General features: G+C 33.6%; 1 protein-coding gene across 4 annotated transcripts in view; it reads left to right on the top strand.

Moving 5' to 3' along the window:
• Positions 1 to 14,879, top strand: part of Mkln1 (muskelin 1) — a 327,297-nt gene extending 312,418 nt beyond the window's left edge. For all 4 annotated transcript variants that reach the window (XM_058582834.1, XM_058582833.1, XM_046455052.2 and 1 more), the window contains 2 exons: positions 5,554 to 5,608; positions 14,462 to 14,879. In XM_058582834.1, the coding sequence (XP_058438817.1) occupies positions 5,554 to 5,608; positions 14,462 to 14,583 (177 nt within the window). In that variant the 3' untranslated portion in view covers positions 14,584 to 14,879. The remainder of the gene's footprint in view (positions 1 to 5,553; positions 5,609 to 14,461) is intronic.
• Positions 14,880 to 15,236: the final 357 nt, after the last annotated feature.

The raw sequence follows: 15,236 nt of genomic DNA, 5'->3' as shown, positions 1-15,236 counted from the left end.
CTACCCAAATTCTCCTCTGGCTGCATATCTAACAAAAAACAGAAAACACACTTGATATTGGGGATTATTGGTCTGAAAGGCGATTATTTTGTTTAAGAATGCGTGAACAGATATAACTTTCAAAACTTCTTATATTCCAGTAATCCATTTTGGGGAAGGTAATCCCCAGTGACAGAGTATTTATTATATTTGCAGTACTTTTCAGTAAGACACCTAAACTTCCACTTTTCATTATAGGAGATCATTCCCCTCGTTGCGAAAGGCCTATTTCTCATTTTCTGTAGTAGCTTGCTTTTGTTCTATTTGTATGTTTTACAAATTTTTCATTATTTAAATGACTTTCAGAAACCAAAAGGTTTTTTGGATTTTGTACACATGGTTGTCAATATGATTATCATCATTGTGCCAGTTATTAGGATGAGGACAGTAAACTACCAGCTATATACCAGAACATGGTTCTTTGTTTCCTCTAGTCTCCACAACATGTTTTCAGAATTGGTGATAAAATTCAGTAATTTTATAAACTGATTTTTTTAAAAAAGTATTTTTTTTCTAGAAAAGGCTTGAAAAATGCGTACCAAATTCAAGTCTACCATTTTCAGAGGGTACTTATATAGTAGAGAAGGAATGAAAAAAAGTAGTTTTCAGCCAGTATAGCATGTTCTGAATTAATTATATATATTAATTAATTATATAGTGCCTGCGCTGTTTCCACAGTACATTCATTTAATAGTTTGATTTCCTACAATGTGCCAGGCATTCTAGGCTTAGGAGATACATCAGCAAACAAAACAAGATCCCTGCCCAGAAGGCTCTTATGTTCCTTTGGGAGAGACAATAAACAGTAAGCATATTAAATTAGCAAGGTATATAGCACGATAGAATTTGATAATCATTACAGGAAAATAAAAAAAAAGCTACAGGAAGGATAAAAGGGATCAGAAGTACCAGAGGTAAGAATTGGGCAATTCTAATAAGGTGATCATAATAGACCTCCATTAGAAATAAGACTTGCACAAATACTTGAAGGATTGAGGAAATGAGCTAGGCAGATAATTTGGTAAAGACAGTATCTAGCAAAGCGGGGGTTAGAACAAAGATCCTAGGGTGGAAACACTCTGGCATGATTTAGAAGAGTGGCATGCAATCCATGGTGACTGGACTAGAGAAGAAGAGTGAGAACAGTCAGAGATGAGGTCCCAGAGTAAGAGCAAGGACTGGGAAAACAGATGGTGAATGCCTTCTGAAGCCTTTTTAGGACTTTGGCTTTTAGCGTGATTGAAGAAGTCCGTTCAGGCTATTGTGTAGAAGAATGATGTGATCTACACTCTGTTTTAATTAGATCACTGTGACTACTATAGTGAGAACAGACTAAAGGGGGAAAAGTATGTTGGCAGAAAGACTCACAAAGAAGATTTTAGAAATCTAAGCAAGAAATTGTTCAAGTTCAGATCAAAATAGTAGAAATAGAGAGAATAGTAGCAATAGAGAGATAAGCAAAATCGACCAAATTTTCAGTGTATTTAAATGTAGAACCAACAAGTTTTTATGGTGAATTGAATGTAACATTCAAATAAATAACTCCAAAGTTTTTTACCTAAAAAACTGGAAGGATGAAGTTAACTTTCAGTTGAAATGAGAAGGTTCTGAGGGGAGTTGTTTGTGGTGGTAGGTGGGGACTTCTTACTGGAAATCAGAAAGTTGATTTTGGGTATGTTCTATTTGAGATGCCTGTGAAACAACCAGCTAAGGTGGTAGTTGGATATTTGAGTTCAGAGTTTGGGAAAGGGGTCTATAATGTCACTTGGTATAAGTTAAAATCATAGGCCAATACATATCAGTTCCACTTATTTAATCAGATTGTTAAAATAAGTTTTCGACTCCTCCTCCTCTATGTAGAACCAGTTAAGTTTATCTTTTACCTTAGGAGTTAGAAAAGATGAGCAAGTTAAATCCCAAATAAGAAAACAGGAAATTAGTGAAATAAGAAACAAGCAAAAGAGAAAAATTCAAAAGTGAAAAGTTGGTTTTTTGTAAAGGTAAATAAAATTGATAAACTCCAAGCAAGACTTATGAAGAAAAAAGTGAAAATTATATCAACATTACAGATAAAAGGTAGAAATCACTATGTTACATTAAAGAGTAATAAATTTAGGATCTTGATGAAATGGATAATACTTTAATGATATGATTTACCAAAACTGACATAAGAAGAAACAAAATCTTAAGGAACCCATATCCATTACAGAGATTGACTTTGTAATCAAAAATGTTCCAATGGGGCTGGGGTTGTGGATCAGTGGTAGAGCACTTGCCTGGCATGTGTGAGGTCCTGGGTTCGATTCTCAGCACCACATATAAATAAATAAGGTTCCATTAACAACTAAAAATATATATATTAAAAAAAACTTTAAGAAAATATTCCAAGAAAGAAAGAGCCATGGCTCTATCAATAAATTCTGTCAACCATTTAAGGAAGGGAAAAAAAAATAACTAGTTCTTCATGGACCTCAGAAATCTGAAGGACATATGTGAGTCCTAAATCCTTTTATGAAGGTAGTTTAAAATGATATAAAATGTTGGTAAAGACATTAGAAGCAAAACAAAAAACAAAAAACAACAGTATCCTTCATTAATGTAGAAGCAAAATTCTTAAGAAATTTTTATCTGATTAAATTCAGCAATATATTAAGTAGTTAATATACTATTACCAAATAGAAGTTTATCCCAGGGGCCAGGCCCAGAGGCACATGACTCAGGAGTCTGAGGCAGGAGATTGCAGGTTCATGGCCAGCCTCAGCAACTTAGTGAGGCCCTAAACAACTTAATGAGATTCTGTCTTAAAATAAAAAAATCCAAAGAGCCGGGGATGTAACTGATAAAGCACTCCTAGATTCAATCTCCAGTAAAAAAAAAGAAAAAGAAAAAAAAAAGTAGTAGTAGTTTTATCCTAGAACTACATGATTAGTTTGACATTTGAAAATCACTGTAACTAACCACACTAACACAATGAAAGAGAAGAACCATAGATTATCTCCATAAATGGAGAAAAGCATCTAACAAAATTCAAACTCATTATGATAAAAATTCTTAGCAAACTAGGAATAAAAAGAAACTTCCAAAATCTCATAAAGGACATCTATGAAAAACATGTAATAGGACCATATCTAATTGTAGAATATTAACCTCTTTCCCCTGAGATTATGACAAAGAAAAGACATATGCTCTCCTTACCTCTATTCAACATATACCAGTAGTTTTAGCTAGTGCAGTAAGGTAAGAAAAAGAAAGAAATGGCATGAAGATTGGAAAGGAAAAACTAATTTTTTTTTTTGCATTTGTAGATAACTTGATTGTGTGTATAGAAAATCCCATAGAATATACAAACCAATATAAATGAATTTAGGAAATTTACATAATACAAAGTCAATAGAAAAGAACAACCATATTTTTATAATAGCAATAAACAATTAGCAAATGGAAACTTAAGTCATACTGATCATATTAGCATAAAGAAATGTCAAATATGTAGTCCTAAGTCTAAGAATTTATAATATTGGAGAGATTTATGGATTGAAAGACTAAACTTTTTTTAAAGTTGCACATTGTCCCCAAAATGGTCTTTAGCTTAATGCTGTCTCTTTTGATAATCTGCAAAGTTTGATTTTTGTTGTTGTTGAGGACATAAACAAGCTTATTCTAAAATTTATGTAGACATGTAAAGGATGTGGCTAGACTACCTGATTTCAGGTCTTTTGTATAAAGCCACAGTAATGAAGGCAGCATGGTACTGGTCTAAGGACAAACAAATGGATCAATAGAATAGAATAGAGTCCAGAAATAGACCTGCATATATATATATAAAATCAACTGGTTTTCGACCAGGGTGCCAAATTCAAGGAAAGTTTATTTATTTAGTTAGTTTTTTGGACAGATGATTTGATTAACTGGTAATCTTAACCTGTGTTACTCTTTACATAAAAAATTAAGGTAGATTACCGATCTAAATATAAAATAATAATAAGCTTCAAGGAAAGAAAACAGATTTATCTTCACAATCTTAAAATAGGCAAGATTTTATAGACAACACAAAAGGCACTAAATATGAATGAGAAAAACTTGTTGTATTGGTCTTCGACAGAATTTAGATTTTTACTCATTAAAAGACATTAAGAGGTCTGGGGATATAGCTCAGTTTATAGAGTGCTTGCCTTGTACGCACAAGGCCCTGAGTTTAATCCCCAGTACCACCAAAAATTAAAAAGACATTAGGAAAAGAAAATAGACAAACCACAAACTAACCAGTATTTTGCAGTAGAGATATCTGACTGAATATATATAAAACTTCCATATATTTTTAACTCTTCCTTTTATCCCCCCGCTTTTTTTAACTTGTACTTAGATAGATACATCTGGAATATTTGTACCATTTATGACCTTCAAAAAATTGTTAGTCAGGGCTTATAAATATTAATGCAATTAATACCTGAAAATGTAAAGGTTGCAAACATAGATCCTGAGGAAATTGTGCTATCAATTGCTTGAGCATTGAGAAGTGCTAAGTAATTCCGTTGATACTCTACCCATTTGTCTACTCTTAGTCTTTCCTTTAACTTTCCTTTTTTCCAGCATCCTCCTTCAGGATAAATATAGTTTTGTAAAAATTTTTATTAATTTGTTAAATTGTCAGTGTTGCAATGGTGTGTCTTACCCTATTTTGTCATTATTTGGTTGCATTTTCTATTTTAAAGTAACTTTAGCTGGCTAGCCTGCAGATTTAATCAATGTTTACAATATTATTTCCATATGAAAAGGGGCTTTGAGGGCTGGGGTGGTGGCTCAGTGGTATAGCGCTTGCCTAACACATGTGAGGCACAGGGTTCAATCCTCAACACCACATAAAAAATAAATAAATAAAATAAAGATATTGTGCTCATCTACAACTAAAAAATTAAAAAAAAATACAATTGAAACCCACTTTAAAAAAAAAAAAGAAAGAAAGAAAAGGGGCTTTAAGTTTTAACAATATAATTACACATGATTGTGGGATCCCAGTCTACTTTTTTGGGGACCCGCGTGTTTCTCACAGTTTGATTTACACAGCAGAGATATCAGGTGTTTTATAGGGATATGGTTTTGTTATTGTTTGTTTTCTTTTGTTTGGAGATAAGAGTGCATTACACTAAAAATTCAGTGACTACACCTAGGGTACCGGTCTATTCATCTGTGACAAAGTCCCAAGTGAGTTATTTTATTTATGAGTTATTTTATTTTATGGCAGTAGACCTGCTGTTCCTTAGTAAATATATACTTTCATAAATTTTTTAAATAAAATAATTTCAGTACTTGGTCTCATGTTTAGGAAAACAATAATAGCAGTCCAGTAGAAAAGTCAGCATATTGTTTAAATATGATGTGCTTGCCAATATTTGTTGAATAGACCTGAGCAACATATGTGCAAAAATACACAGATACTAATAAATAGTCAAAGTTATAGAAAGTATTATTCTTAAATGTGCTAGCCATCTGATTTTCTTCTGTTTTACTTTGCAGTTTCAGCTCCTAGCTTCAGCTCTATTCAAATCTGGTTCTGATTTTACAGCTCTAGGTAAGTACACCAAGTAAGTAAGTCTAGTCAGGTGCCCTAGCATTTAAGGTTGGACTTTGGTTTCTTTAAAATGAAACAGTACTAGAGATATTCATCCAAATAAGTGGAACAAGTTTCAAGATAGGGTGTAAAATTTCTTATAACCTGCTTTTGCTTTTAAGATTACTTTCCAAGTATCCTTGCCAGTTTGTAGATCAGTCTGTAATTCCTGTTATGCCACTACTGACTGGTGGTACAGTAGATGGCAATAGAAGCATGGTCAAAATAAATTAGTTTAATACTGCTTGGAATGTCCACTCTATGTTGTACTTGCTATGAGATAGCACTTATTGGTTGAATTGTTTTTCCCTTTAGTTTGTTGTTTGTGGAATTGTATGGTGTCAAAAGAATGGTAATTGGGTAACGCAATGAAATAAATGTTATGAGAGTAGAGAAAGTGAATAACCTCTTCCTTTAAAATTATAATTTTTGTTTGTTGCTATTTTAATTGTCCCAAGATAAGTTCCAGTTGAAACTTAAGTTTTCTCAAGTAGATTGTAGTAAAATGAGGAGTTTGTAGAAATTCCAGAACCAAGAGCTTTAGTCTGGTAAATTTTTAAGAATTATTTTTGTTAGGCTAACTCATTATTGGTCTCTTCAGTTCTTCACCATCACATAGTAGTTGTTTGAAATGAGAATATCCACCTCTCTACTTGTCATTATAAAATGGTTATACAGTGAATTGTATTAATTCTATTGATACTAATGTTGTTGTTATTTGCCTTAAAGTTGGGCAGTAGTGTTGGAATTTTCTAGTACATATAACAAATACTACTTTTTATATGTGGAATAAAATAACACTTGAAGATATCAGTTTTTGATTTCTTCATTGTTTGCCTTTTCTCTCTCAAAGGTTAATTATTCCTCACAGTTTTTAATACATATGTAATTCTGGTGCTTTTCACTGGAATGGAAAAGAATATTCCTTGGGGTCTTGTTCTTTTCCATAACAAGTAATTGGGTCTTCTTTACTGATCAAGGCAACTCCAGTCCTAAGTTCTAACTCCAGAATATGAAGGATTCCATAATACTAAACTAGCAGATTGCTGTGAAATGTAACTTCAGTAGGATCTCCTAGAATTTAGATAATAGCTTAACACTATCTCATACATTCAAAAGCTTTTTTTAAAATTATTTTTTAGTTGTAGTTGGACACAACAACTATTTATTTTTATGTGGTGCTGAGGATCGAACCCAGGGCCTGGCATGTGCGAGGCGAGCATTCTACTACTGAGCCACAATCCCAGCCCCTCAAAAGCTTTTTGAAAAGGTCTTCAGACTACTAGAAATCACAACCCTGTGAGGATGGAGAATCTCTGGCCTTTCTGAATTTCATTATTTGAAATAGAAACCTAGTGATGCATGATTTGGAAACTTGGCACATAGATACCCAATTTGAATGAATGTGTGCCTTATTACATATGCATACCACAGCCCAGGGCCATTATTTTTATTTATTGGTGAGCGGTTCTAAATTGTCTCTGGTTAATTTTTAGCTTTTGGAACAAGAATTTCTTGACAGTTATTTGAATTATGTTTGATAGCATCAGCAAATATTCTACCTTCAGCTCTACTCCTTTCTACTCTCTCTTCCCTTTTCCCTGCCAGCTAATATATTTTGTCAGGAACAATTTGTTTTACTTGGGTGTTCAACAAACCTCAGATACACAGAGAACAATACAAACACAACAGAGCAAAATACAAAAAGGGAAAATTCCTGTGAGACTTTGTTTCCTATCTTGTCTGAAGGGAGGCAGTAGTTTAGTGGTAAGGAACTTGGATTGTAGCACAGTGGTTACCAGTTAGAGTTAAGGTTCAGATATGAGCTCTGCCTTGGCTGATTTTAGAAGTGACTTTGGGTCTGGAGCTCGCTGGTAGAGGCCTTACCTGGACTGTGAAGTCTTGGATTCCATCCTACTCCACCCCACTGCCACACACACACACACACATACACTCTAAGGTGACCTTGATTTCTTTTTTCTCTCTTTTAGAATTTTTTATTATCCATTTTTTAGTTTTCGGTGGACACAGCATCTTTATTTTATTTTTTATGTGGTGCTGAGGATTGAACCCAGCGCCCCGCACATGCCAGGCGGGGGCCCTACCGCTTGAGCCACATCCCCAGCCCCAACCTTGATTTTTCTAATCATCACTTTCTTTATCTATAAGATAGAGGTAATGAGAGATCTTACCTGATTTGTTCAGAGAATTAAATGAAATAATTATGGAAATCATCATAATAAAATACCAAATTCAGGTTGTATGTTAATTTTAATAATGATAAATTTGATATGTTAATTATAAAAGGTTCTTTTTATAAGGTTTCATGCCTATTTAGAGTTTGTGAGTTTTGCTCTCATTCATTTTCTGTCAGACTATTTTATTTTAGATAATCAAATGGAAAGTAATTTATAAACAACTGGTGTTATCTTATTTTTAGAAAAATGACTGATTTTAGAGACAGATAACCTCCAGGGATCTTTATTTTAAAGCTTTTGGTGACTGTAAGCACATTTGAGATTGAACAGAATTATTATGCTAACTTGAAGAGCTGTTTCATCTAGAAAGTATTGGCGCAATTGAGCTTCTTTTCAGCAAGATGTCTGACAAGTAGGAAAAATATGGTGTTTATAGCACAAGTTGCCATTTTCACTCTTCATTCCTCTAGAAGTTTACAGTCCAAATATGACATACATATAAGAATCCAGACAAATGCTTAAAACATTTTATGCCTCAAGTACAGGCTTTGGGGCACTCTGTTGATATTTATGAATTAGAAGCCTTAAGAATTTCACATTTGGGGCTGAGGTTGTGCCTTAGTGGTAGAGCACTTGCCTAGCATATGTGAGGCACTGGGTTTGATTCCCAGCACCATAAATAAATAAATAAATGCTCATCAACAACTAAAAAAATTTTTTTTAATTCACATTTGCTTTGTACTTTTTAAAAAAAATATATTTATTTCTTAGTTATAGGTGGACACAATATCTGTATTTTATATTTATGTGGTAATGAGGATCGAACCCAGTGCCTCACACATGTTAGGCAAGCGCTGTACCTCTAAGCCACAACCCCAGCCCCTGCTTTGTACTTTTAATCTTTATATTTTTGCTGTCTATCAAACTTATATTTCAGCAGATACTTTCTTCAGCCTCCTATCTGTAACCCACATGTTAACAGGGGCTTTTATATAAATAATAAGTTTACTATTAGAATAGAAAACATAGGTGAAAAGACATACTCATATGCCAGTGAAAGAATTAAAATTCTCACACTCTCTTCTTTACCATAAATAGGAAAGGCCAGCCAGTCTGTGTAGGGTGTTAAAAATATATTCCTAATCGATCATCTTCCTTTTAGAGCAGTCATTGTCTTCAGTCATAGTACAGCCATAGAGTGATAACTAGTTAATATTTATTGAGCATTTACTATGGGACCAGGTGTTATTCCAGCCATTTAGCATGTCATAACTCATTTATTCCCCCACAGTAACTCTATGAAGTAAGTATGTTATTCCCTTGAGTGTACAAAATGTTGAACACAAGCTGAAGTTACTTGCTTAGAAATAGTGCTAGTGAGCAGCAAAGCCAGGATTCCAAACCCTATCATTAGTCCTTCAGAGTTCATTCTCTGAATGAATAGACTATTACTGTCTCTTATAGAGCTTTCCCAGTTCCCATTGTTCCTGTTTCCATTTTATGGTGAAAATAAAGTGAGAGAAAAATAGTGATTAGGAGAAGAGTTATATTATTAAAGTGCGTTACTACCTTTCCAATGTGTTTAAAAAACAAAACATTGACTATAGATAAAGTTTAAGATTTTCCCTAAAGAACTTCCTCAGGCTCTGTCCCCTACCTTTAGGTATAATCACTGTATCTCCTGCCATATCGGGTAGATCTTTCCATACACACATCTGTATAAAGAGACTATTGTAGATAAAGTTGATTCTCATTATTTAAAGTAATTATGTTTATGAAGTCATAGGGAACATTGACTTAGTGAATGTGAGACATTGCTCCTATGGGAAATTCAGAGTTAGATTTCTATGAGCCTTTCTGGTCAAAATAGTCTTTTAACTGCTCAATACCTAACTTTGACTTATATGTGTTTTTGTTTAAAGTTTTCATATTATATGTATATTGTTGATTCATTAACATTGAACTCATGGTCAGCAGCACTACAATTTGTACCTGAATGAAGCTTATCTAACACATGTATTTTCTTCACCAGGCCTTCTTACACTTAGAAACAGTAGACATCACTTCAGCACTGTACTTGGGGGGGACATTTTAAACAACAAAGTCACCAACAAAATAATACATATTTGAAAAATGTATCACCACATAGAGTGTGAAAGGACGTTTGTGTTTAGTATGAGACTTGAAACTTGAATATCACATACTTCACCTTAGTTAGGGATGTGTATGTGGTGACTCAGATATTTTGTTGCTCTATACATGTCTACGAATGTCCACAAAAGTGTGCAACAAGTCTTGATTTGAGGGTTACAAGTAGATATTAGTGACTACATGAATTTGCATATATAGACTCTAAATCATCAAGATTGACTATATATTTCCACACATATAAATTTGTATTTGTGCTAGTTTTTGTTAATAACAAGGCATTTTGCAACATAATTTTTTTTAAACTTAATGATGTGGATCTTCATTTTCTTGTGAAGCGATACATATTCCATAATAGGGACCTGCCATAATTTATTTATTTCATCTAATGATTGTATAAATCTCAATTTCCTCATTTGTAAATAGTAAATAAAAATTAAAGAATACTTTTTAGGGTTAAATGAGAATGCATAGCACATTGCCCTGCAATTGAAGGCCTCAATAAATATGAGTTAATAAAAATAAATAGATGGGCTTTGGAATCAGGCAGACAGGGATTCACATTCTGTCTCTTTCCTTACCGGCTGTGAGACCTTATTAAATTACCGAATCTCTTTGTCTTATCTGAAAGTGGAATTTATATGTACTTTATTATTTTTGTGACAGTTTAATATAGTCACACATGAAGTATCTAACATATAGGGTAACTTAATGTTTCCCTCTCACATCATTTGATATCACGAAAATGGTATTAACTTCACTAGACTTTGTTACAGAATTAATGTCTTTTATTAAAAATGCAGCATACCATGTATTTTTACAAATTCACAACAAAATAAAGAAGAGAAAAACCCTAAAGTTGAATACATACAAAAACGAACCTCTTTATGAAATTAGTAACATAATTTCACAGTAGGGGAAAAAACTATTTTAGTATGATATTTAGGCTACATACTCTGTTGGAAGTGGTACAAGCATAGTAATTCTAGAACTCTAAGTTAAGCAAATGAGTAAATATTATAGTGTTGCTGGGAGTCAGACTTTTCCTGGTCAAAGAAAGGAAATATGGAATGGGATTAAAAAGAAGAAGAATACCTGTGGAGTTTTAAAAAATGAAATTAGCAATAAAAGTATGAATTCATGATTTTGTTTAAGTATGTAAATATATAGACCCAGAAATGATGATACCATGGCAACTAGCATAACTGATCTTGGATTTCTAAATATCATTTGCTACTGAAAGAAATTAGGGCTTCTTGGAGAAAACCTGACTCCAGAGCTGTACACAGGTGAGCTCTGGTGTCTTGGTGAATCAGAAAGTAAGGAAGTGCCTCAAATTAATGAGTATATTTCAAGAAGGCACAAAAGCCAGCCTTTAAGAACTCTCATTGGCCAAATCTGAGTGTCAAAATGATTGATGACTGTAATAACAGTGAATAAGAAAAGAATCTAAGAGTACATTTTACTAATCTAAACAAAAATAAATAAAATGGAAGGAGTAGAAGAAAAAGCACTTTATACCAGAATGTCAGGTAACAATTGTAGAAGGAATTGTAGAATTCAAAAATTACCATCAAGAATCATTATTGAGGGCTAGGGATATGTCTCAGATCTTGCTTAGCTTGTGTGAAGCCCTGGGTTCAATTCCAGCATCTCCATGGGGTGGTGGGGAGGCTGGCAGGGGGATAATCAGTGATTACTAAATTATTGAAGGGAACAAGATATAGATATTTTTTACAGTATCCAGCTATCTCCCCATCAAGAGTTTATTAATTTACCATTAAGTGATTATGGCAGTGAAAAATAATGGTAAGTAATTGAGTTATTCAAAAGAACAAAGGGTGATTTCAAAATTTTAAATCAGTGAAATAGGTAAAAACATACATATGATTGAAAATGTCCAGTCAGTTCAATAAAGGCTACACAAGCAAAGTAATTTAGCCACTAATCACATAGTGATAATCTGTTTATGGGAGAATAAATACTAAAGTTATCTGGAATAACAAAGACATAAAAAATAATTAAGTCAATAAAAATATCCCTTTCAAGAAAAAAAGAGTTTATTAATTTAAAGGTAGAAAAGAACAACTTTAAACTGGAGAAATTTTGGTTCAACCACATGAAGAACAGTTAATATCATTGAGCCAGGTAAAGTGGGGCATGCCTATAATCTCAGTGACTTGGAAGGCTGAAAAGAGAGATCAAAAGTTTGGGTTCAACCTGGGCAACTTAGTAAGACCCTGTCTCAAAATAAAAAATAAAAAGAGCTGGGCTGTAATTCCAGTGGTTCGGGAGGCTGAGGAAGGAGGATTGCGAATTCCAAGTCAGCCTTAGCAACTTAGCGAGGCTGTAAACAACTCAGTGAGACCCTATCTCTAAATAAAATATAAAAAAAGGTCCCCAGTACCAAAAAACAACAACAACAACAACAACAAAACGGTGGGGTGTTAGTGGTGCTGGATGTAGCTCAGTGGTATAGCACCCCTGGATTTAATACTCTGTAGTGCCAAAAAAAGTTGACAGTGAATAATTGGGACAAACCTCATGCCTTCTGAGCTGACATACTAAGGACATACAGTCTCACTTCTATAATATTCTGGCCAAACTGCATAAACTGTATCTCATCATATTGGACAACCCAGATTTAACACATTCTACTCAAGTTCCCCTCAGAAAAATCTATCATAAAAAACAAAGCACTGAGAAGCTATTTTGGATTAAAGAGACTTGAAAACTAACTGCAGTGAGTTAATCTTGGCTTAGATTTCAGATTAGTGGGGGGAAATGACTATAAAAATGGTTATTTGGATATCAATGTTAAATTTCCTTAATTTAATATATAATGGATATGAAGTAGGCATTCTTGTTCCTAGCTGAAATGAGCTCAAGAAAATAAAGATGTATAACATTTATTACCAAGTAGTTCCACAGAAAGATTGAGTGGGGCATATACATACATACAGTAAGAACATATTTGGCAAAAACAACTGTGATTTAAGTGAAGGATATATATGAGTGTTCATTGTACTCTTCTTGAAACTTTCCTGTGAGTTTGAAATTTTTCAAATAAAAAATTGAAAATAAAGCAATTTGGAAAATTCAGAAGAGCATAACATAGGGGAAAAAAGATGATAATCTTACCAGGTATAAGCTATGCTAATATTTTGGAGTATTTCCTTCTATTCATTCCTATGATATCCTAGTAGGCATTGTTACAGCTTAAGTTCAGCTCAGAAAAGGAAACATTTTCCCTTCAAACTTAAAAAAAATAATAATTTTTAATTTTTTTAAAATAAAAAGAAAGGTACCCTTCTTAAGGCATTGTTTATTTCCTTCCAGGAAACTGGTATCCTTGACAAAGTTATGTTCTATTCCTGATCTTGACAAGACTAAAACAGATCAAACCTAAAACTCAGTTCTAAGTTAAATGGAAATTAGTCTGATTTGAAACAGTCTCCATGGAACCATCATAGCATATATAACTCTGTATGGCTCTAGTTTTGTTTCTGATGACACTCAGCAAGGCTCACGTGTTTCAGCCATTTTAAGAATGAAAAGATCGTTTATTTTATTATTTAAATACCTCTTTGGTGTGTAAGAAATCTGAAGCAGCTGAGATCAGTATACCATCTGACTAAAAGGAGGAGGCATCTAACTAGATATTGCATTAGTTGATGTGAATTTGAAAATTAAATGTCTATTAGAGATTAAGAGGGGGGGAGATCCTTTAGATTAACCATTTTTACCTTTTAAGATTATTTTTCACTTTCTAAATTTATGTGGATAAAAGCCTTCATCATTCTTGTAATATGTGCTTAGTGTAGAGCCTGGTATATAGTACCACAGCGTATGGCATGTGCTGTGTGCTAGGTACCATTCTGACTGTTACACATATATTCTTGACAAGATTAAAAATCAAAATCCCTCAGTTGTCTACATTTTTACTCAATTCTCTGATAGTTCTTCCAGCTCTCAAGGTCTTATTGATTTTAGACCACTTTCTGAAGATCCCTTTCATTGTGATTTTATCGTAAAAAATTTAATATATCAAAAGCATTAAAAAGTCAGAAAAGAAGAGTGAAATTTCCTCAGTGGATTAGCAGATGAAAAATCTTGCAAGGAAGAGAAATCAATATTATTTAATTACCAAAGTGCCAGTCTTTATGCTAGGTGCTTTTCATGGGAATTGCATTTAATCTACCTAATAATCTCATGAAGTGATCAGGATTATCACAGATTCACACCTGAGGAAACAGAAGTGCTAAAAGCCAGAGAGAGGCTGGTACTGCCACACCACTGCCAGGTAGCAGAACTAAGATCACATTTAGTAGTGTCTCTGTGATTTTAAAGCCTGATTTGATTTTGCTTTTTCCAGTATACTTTGCTGCTGGTCTCAGCTAACTTTTCCATTAGGTATAGAGTTTTAAAACACAGTGGATGAATTTCTTTGTTATCTCTTCTTCACCAGGCTTTTCGGATGTGGATCACACCTATGCTCAAAGAACTCAGCTCTTTGACACCTTAGTAAATTTCTTTCCTGACAGCATGACTCCTCCTAAAGGCAACCTGGTAGACCTCATCACACTGTAACTGAAGAGTCCCCAAGCACAGAAACAGAAAACGAGAGTCTGCTTTCAGCGTTTTGGAGTGCAACTCTGTTGACTGAGGTGAAGCTGCAGTGATTAAGGACTGTGCTGGAGTTTGAAAGGGATCTTTACCATCAAAAGTTTTAACCCTCTTCCTTCATACTTGACCTCAACCCCATTCTCCTCATCTTATTTCTAAATTAGGCTAATAAAGTGAAATTGGTATACTTTCCATTTAAATATACATATTTTTCTTTAACTTTTAAGAATTAATGAATATTAAAAAAATTAGGCAGTTTACCCTTCTCAGATTTTTCTTTCTTTTTTTTTTTTAATCGGGAGATCAGCATTATTAACAGATTGAGTACTACAAGAATTTTGGGTTTTGTTGTTGGATTATATGGTCTTTATTTCTTCTTTCTCCTCTTTCACTTTACCTCACATAGTACAACTGCGTGTAAGTGGTGTCACTAGTTGACCTCTTCATTCATAACAGGTATATAGTTCTGTAGAACAGTTGATGTACGTTAAGGTGACATATGTGAATATGTTGACTTGTCTAGTATTACATTAAACAGTAGACAGGATAGAGAGCTCCAGTTTGCACTTCTTGCCATAGAAACTCAAGATTGACCCAGGTATCCTATCAGAGATTGG

Source organism: Marmota monax, unplaced genomic scaffold, assembly GCF_021218885.2.
Source record: "Marmota monax isolate L192 unplaced genomic scaffold, Marmota_monax_Labrador192_F-V1.1 WCK01_AAM20220418_F8-fsc00131, whole genome shotgun sequence".
Taxonomy (NCBI): Eukaryota; Metazoa; Chordata; class Mammalia; order Rodentia; family Sciuridae; genus Marmota; species Marmota monax.
The sequence above is the reverse complement of the archived record's forward strand: the minus strand, read 5'-3'. Positions and strand labels throughout refer to the sequence as shown.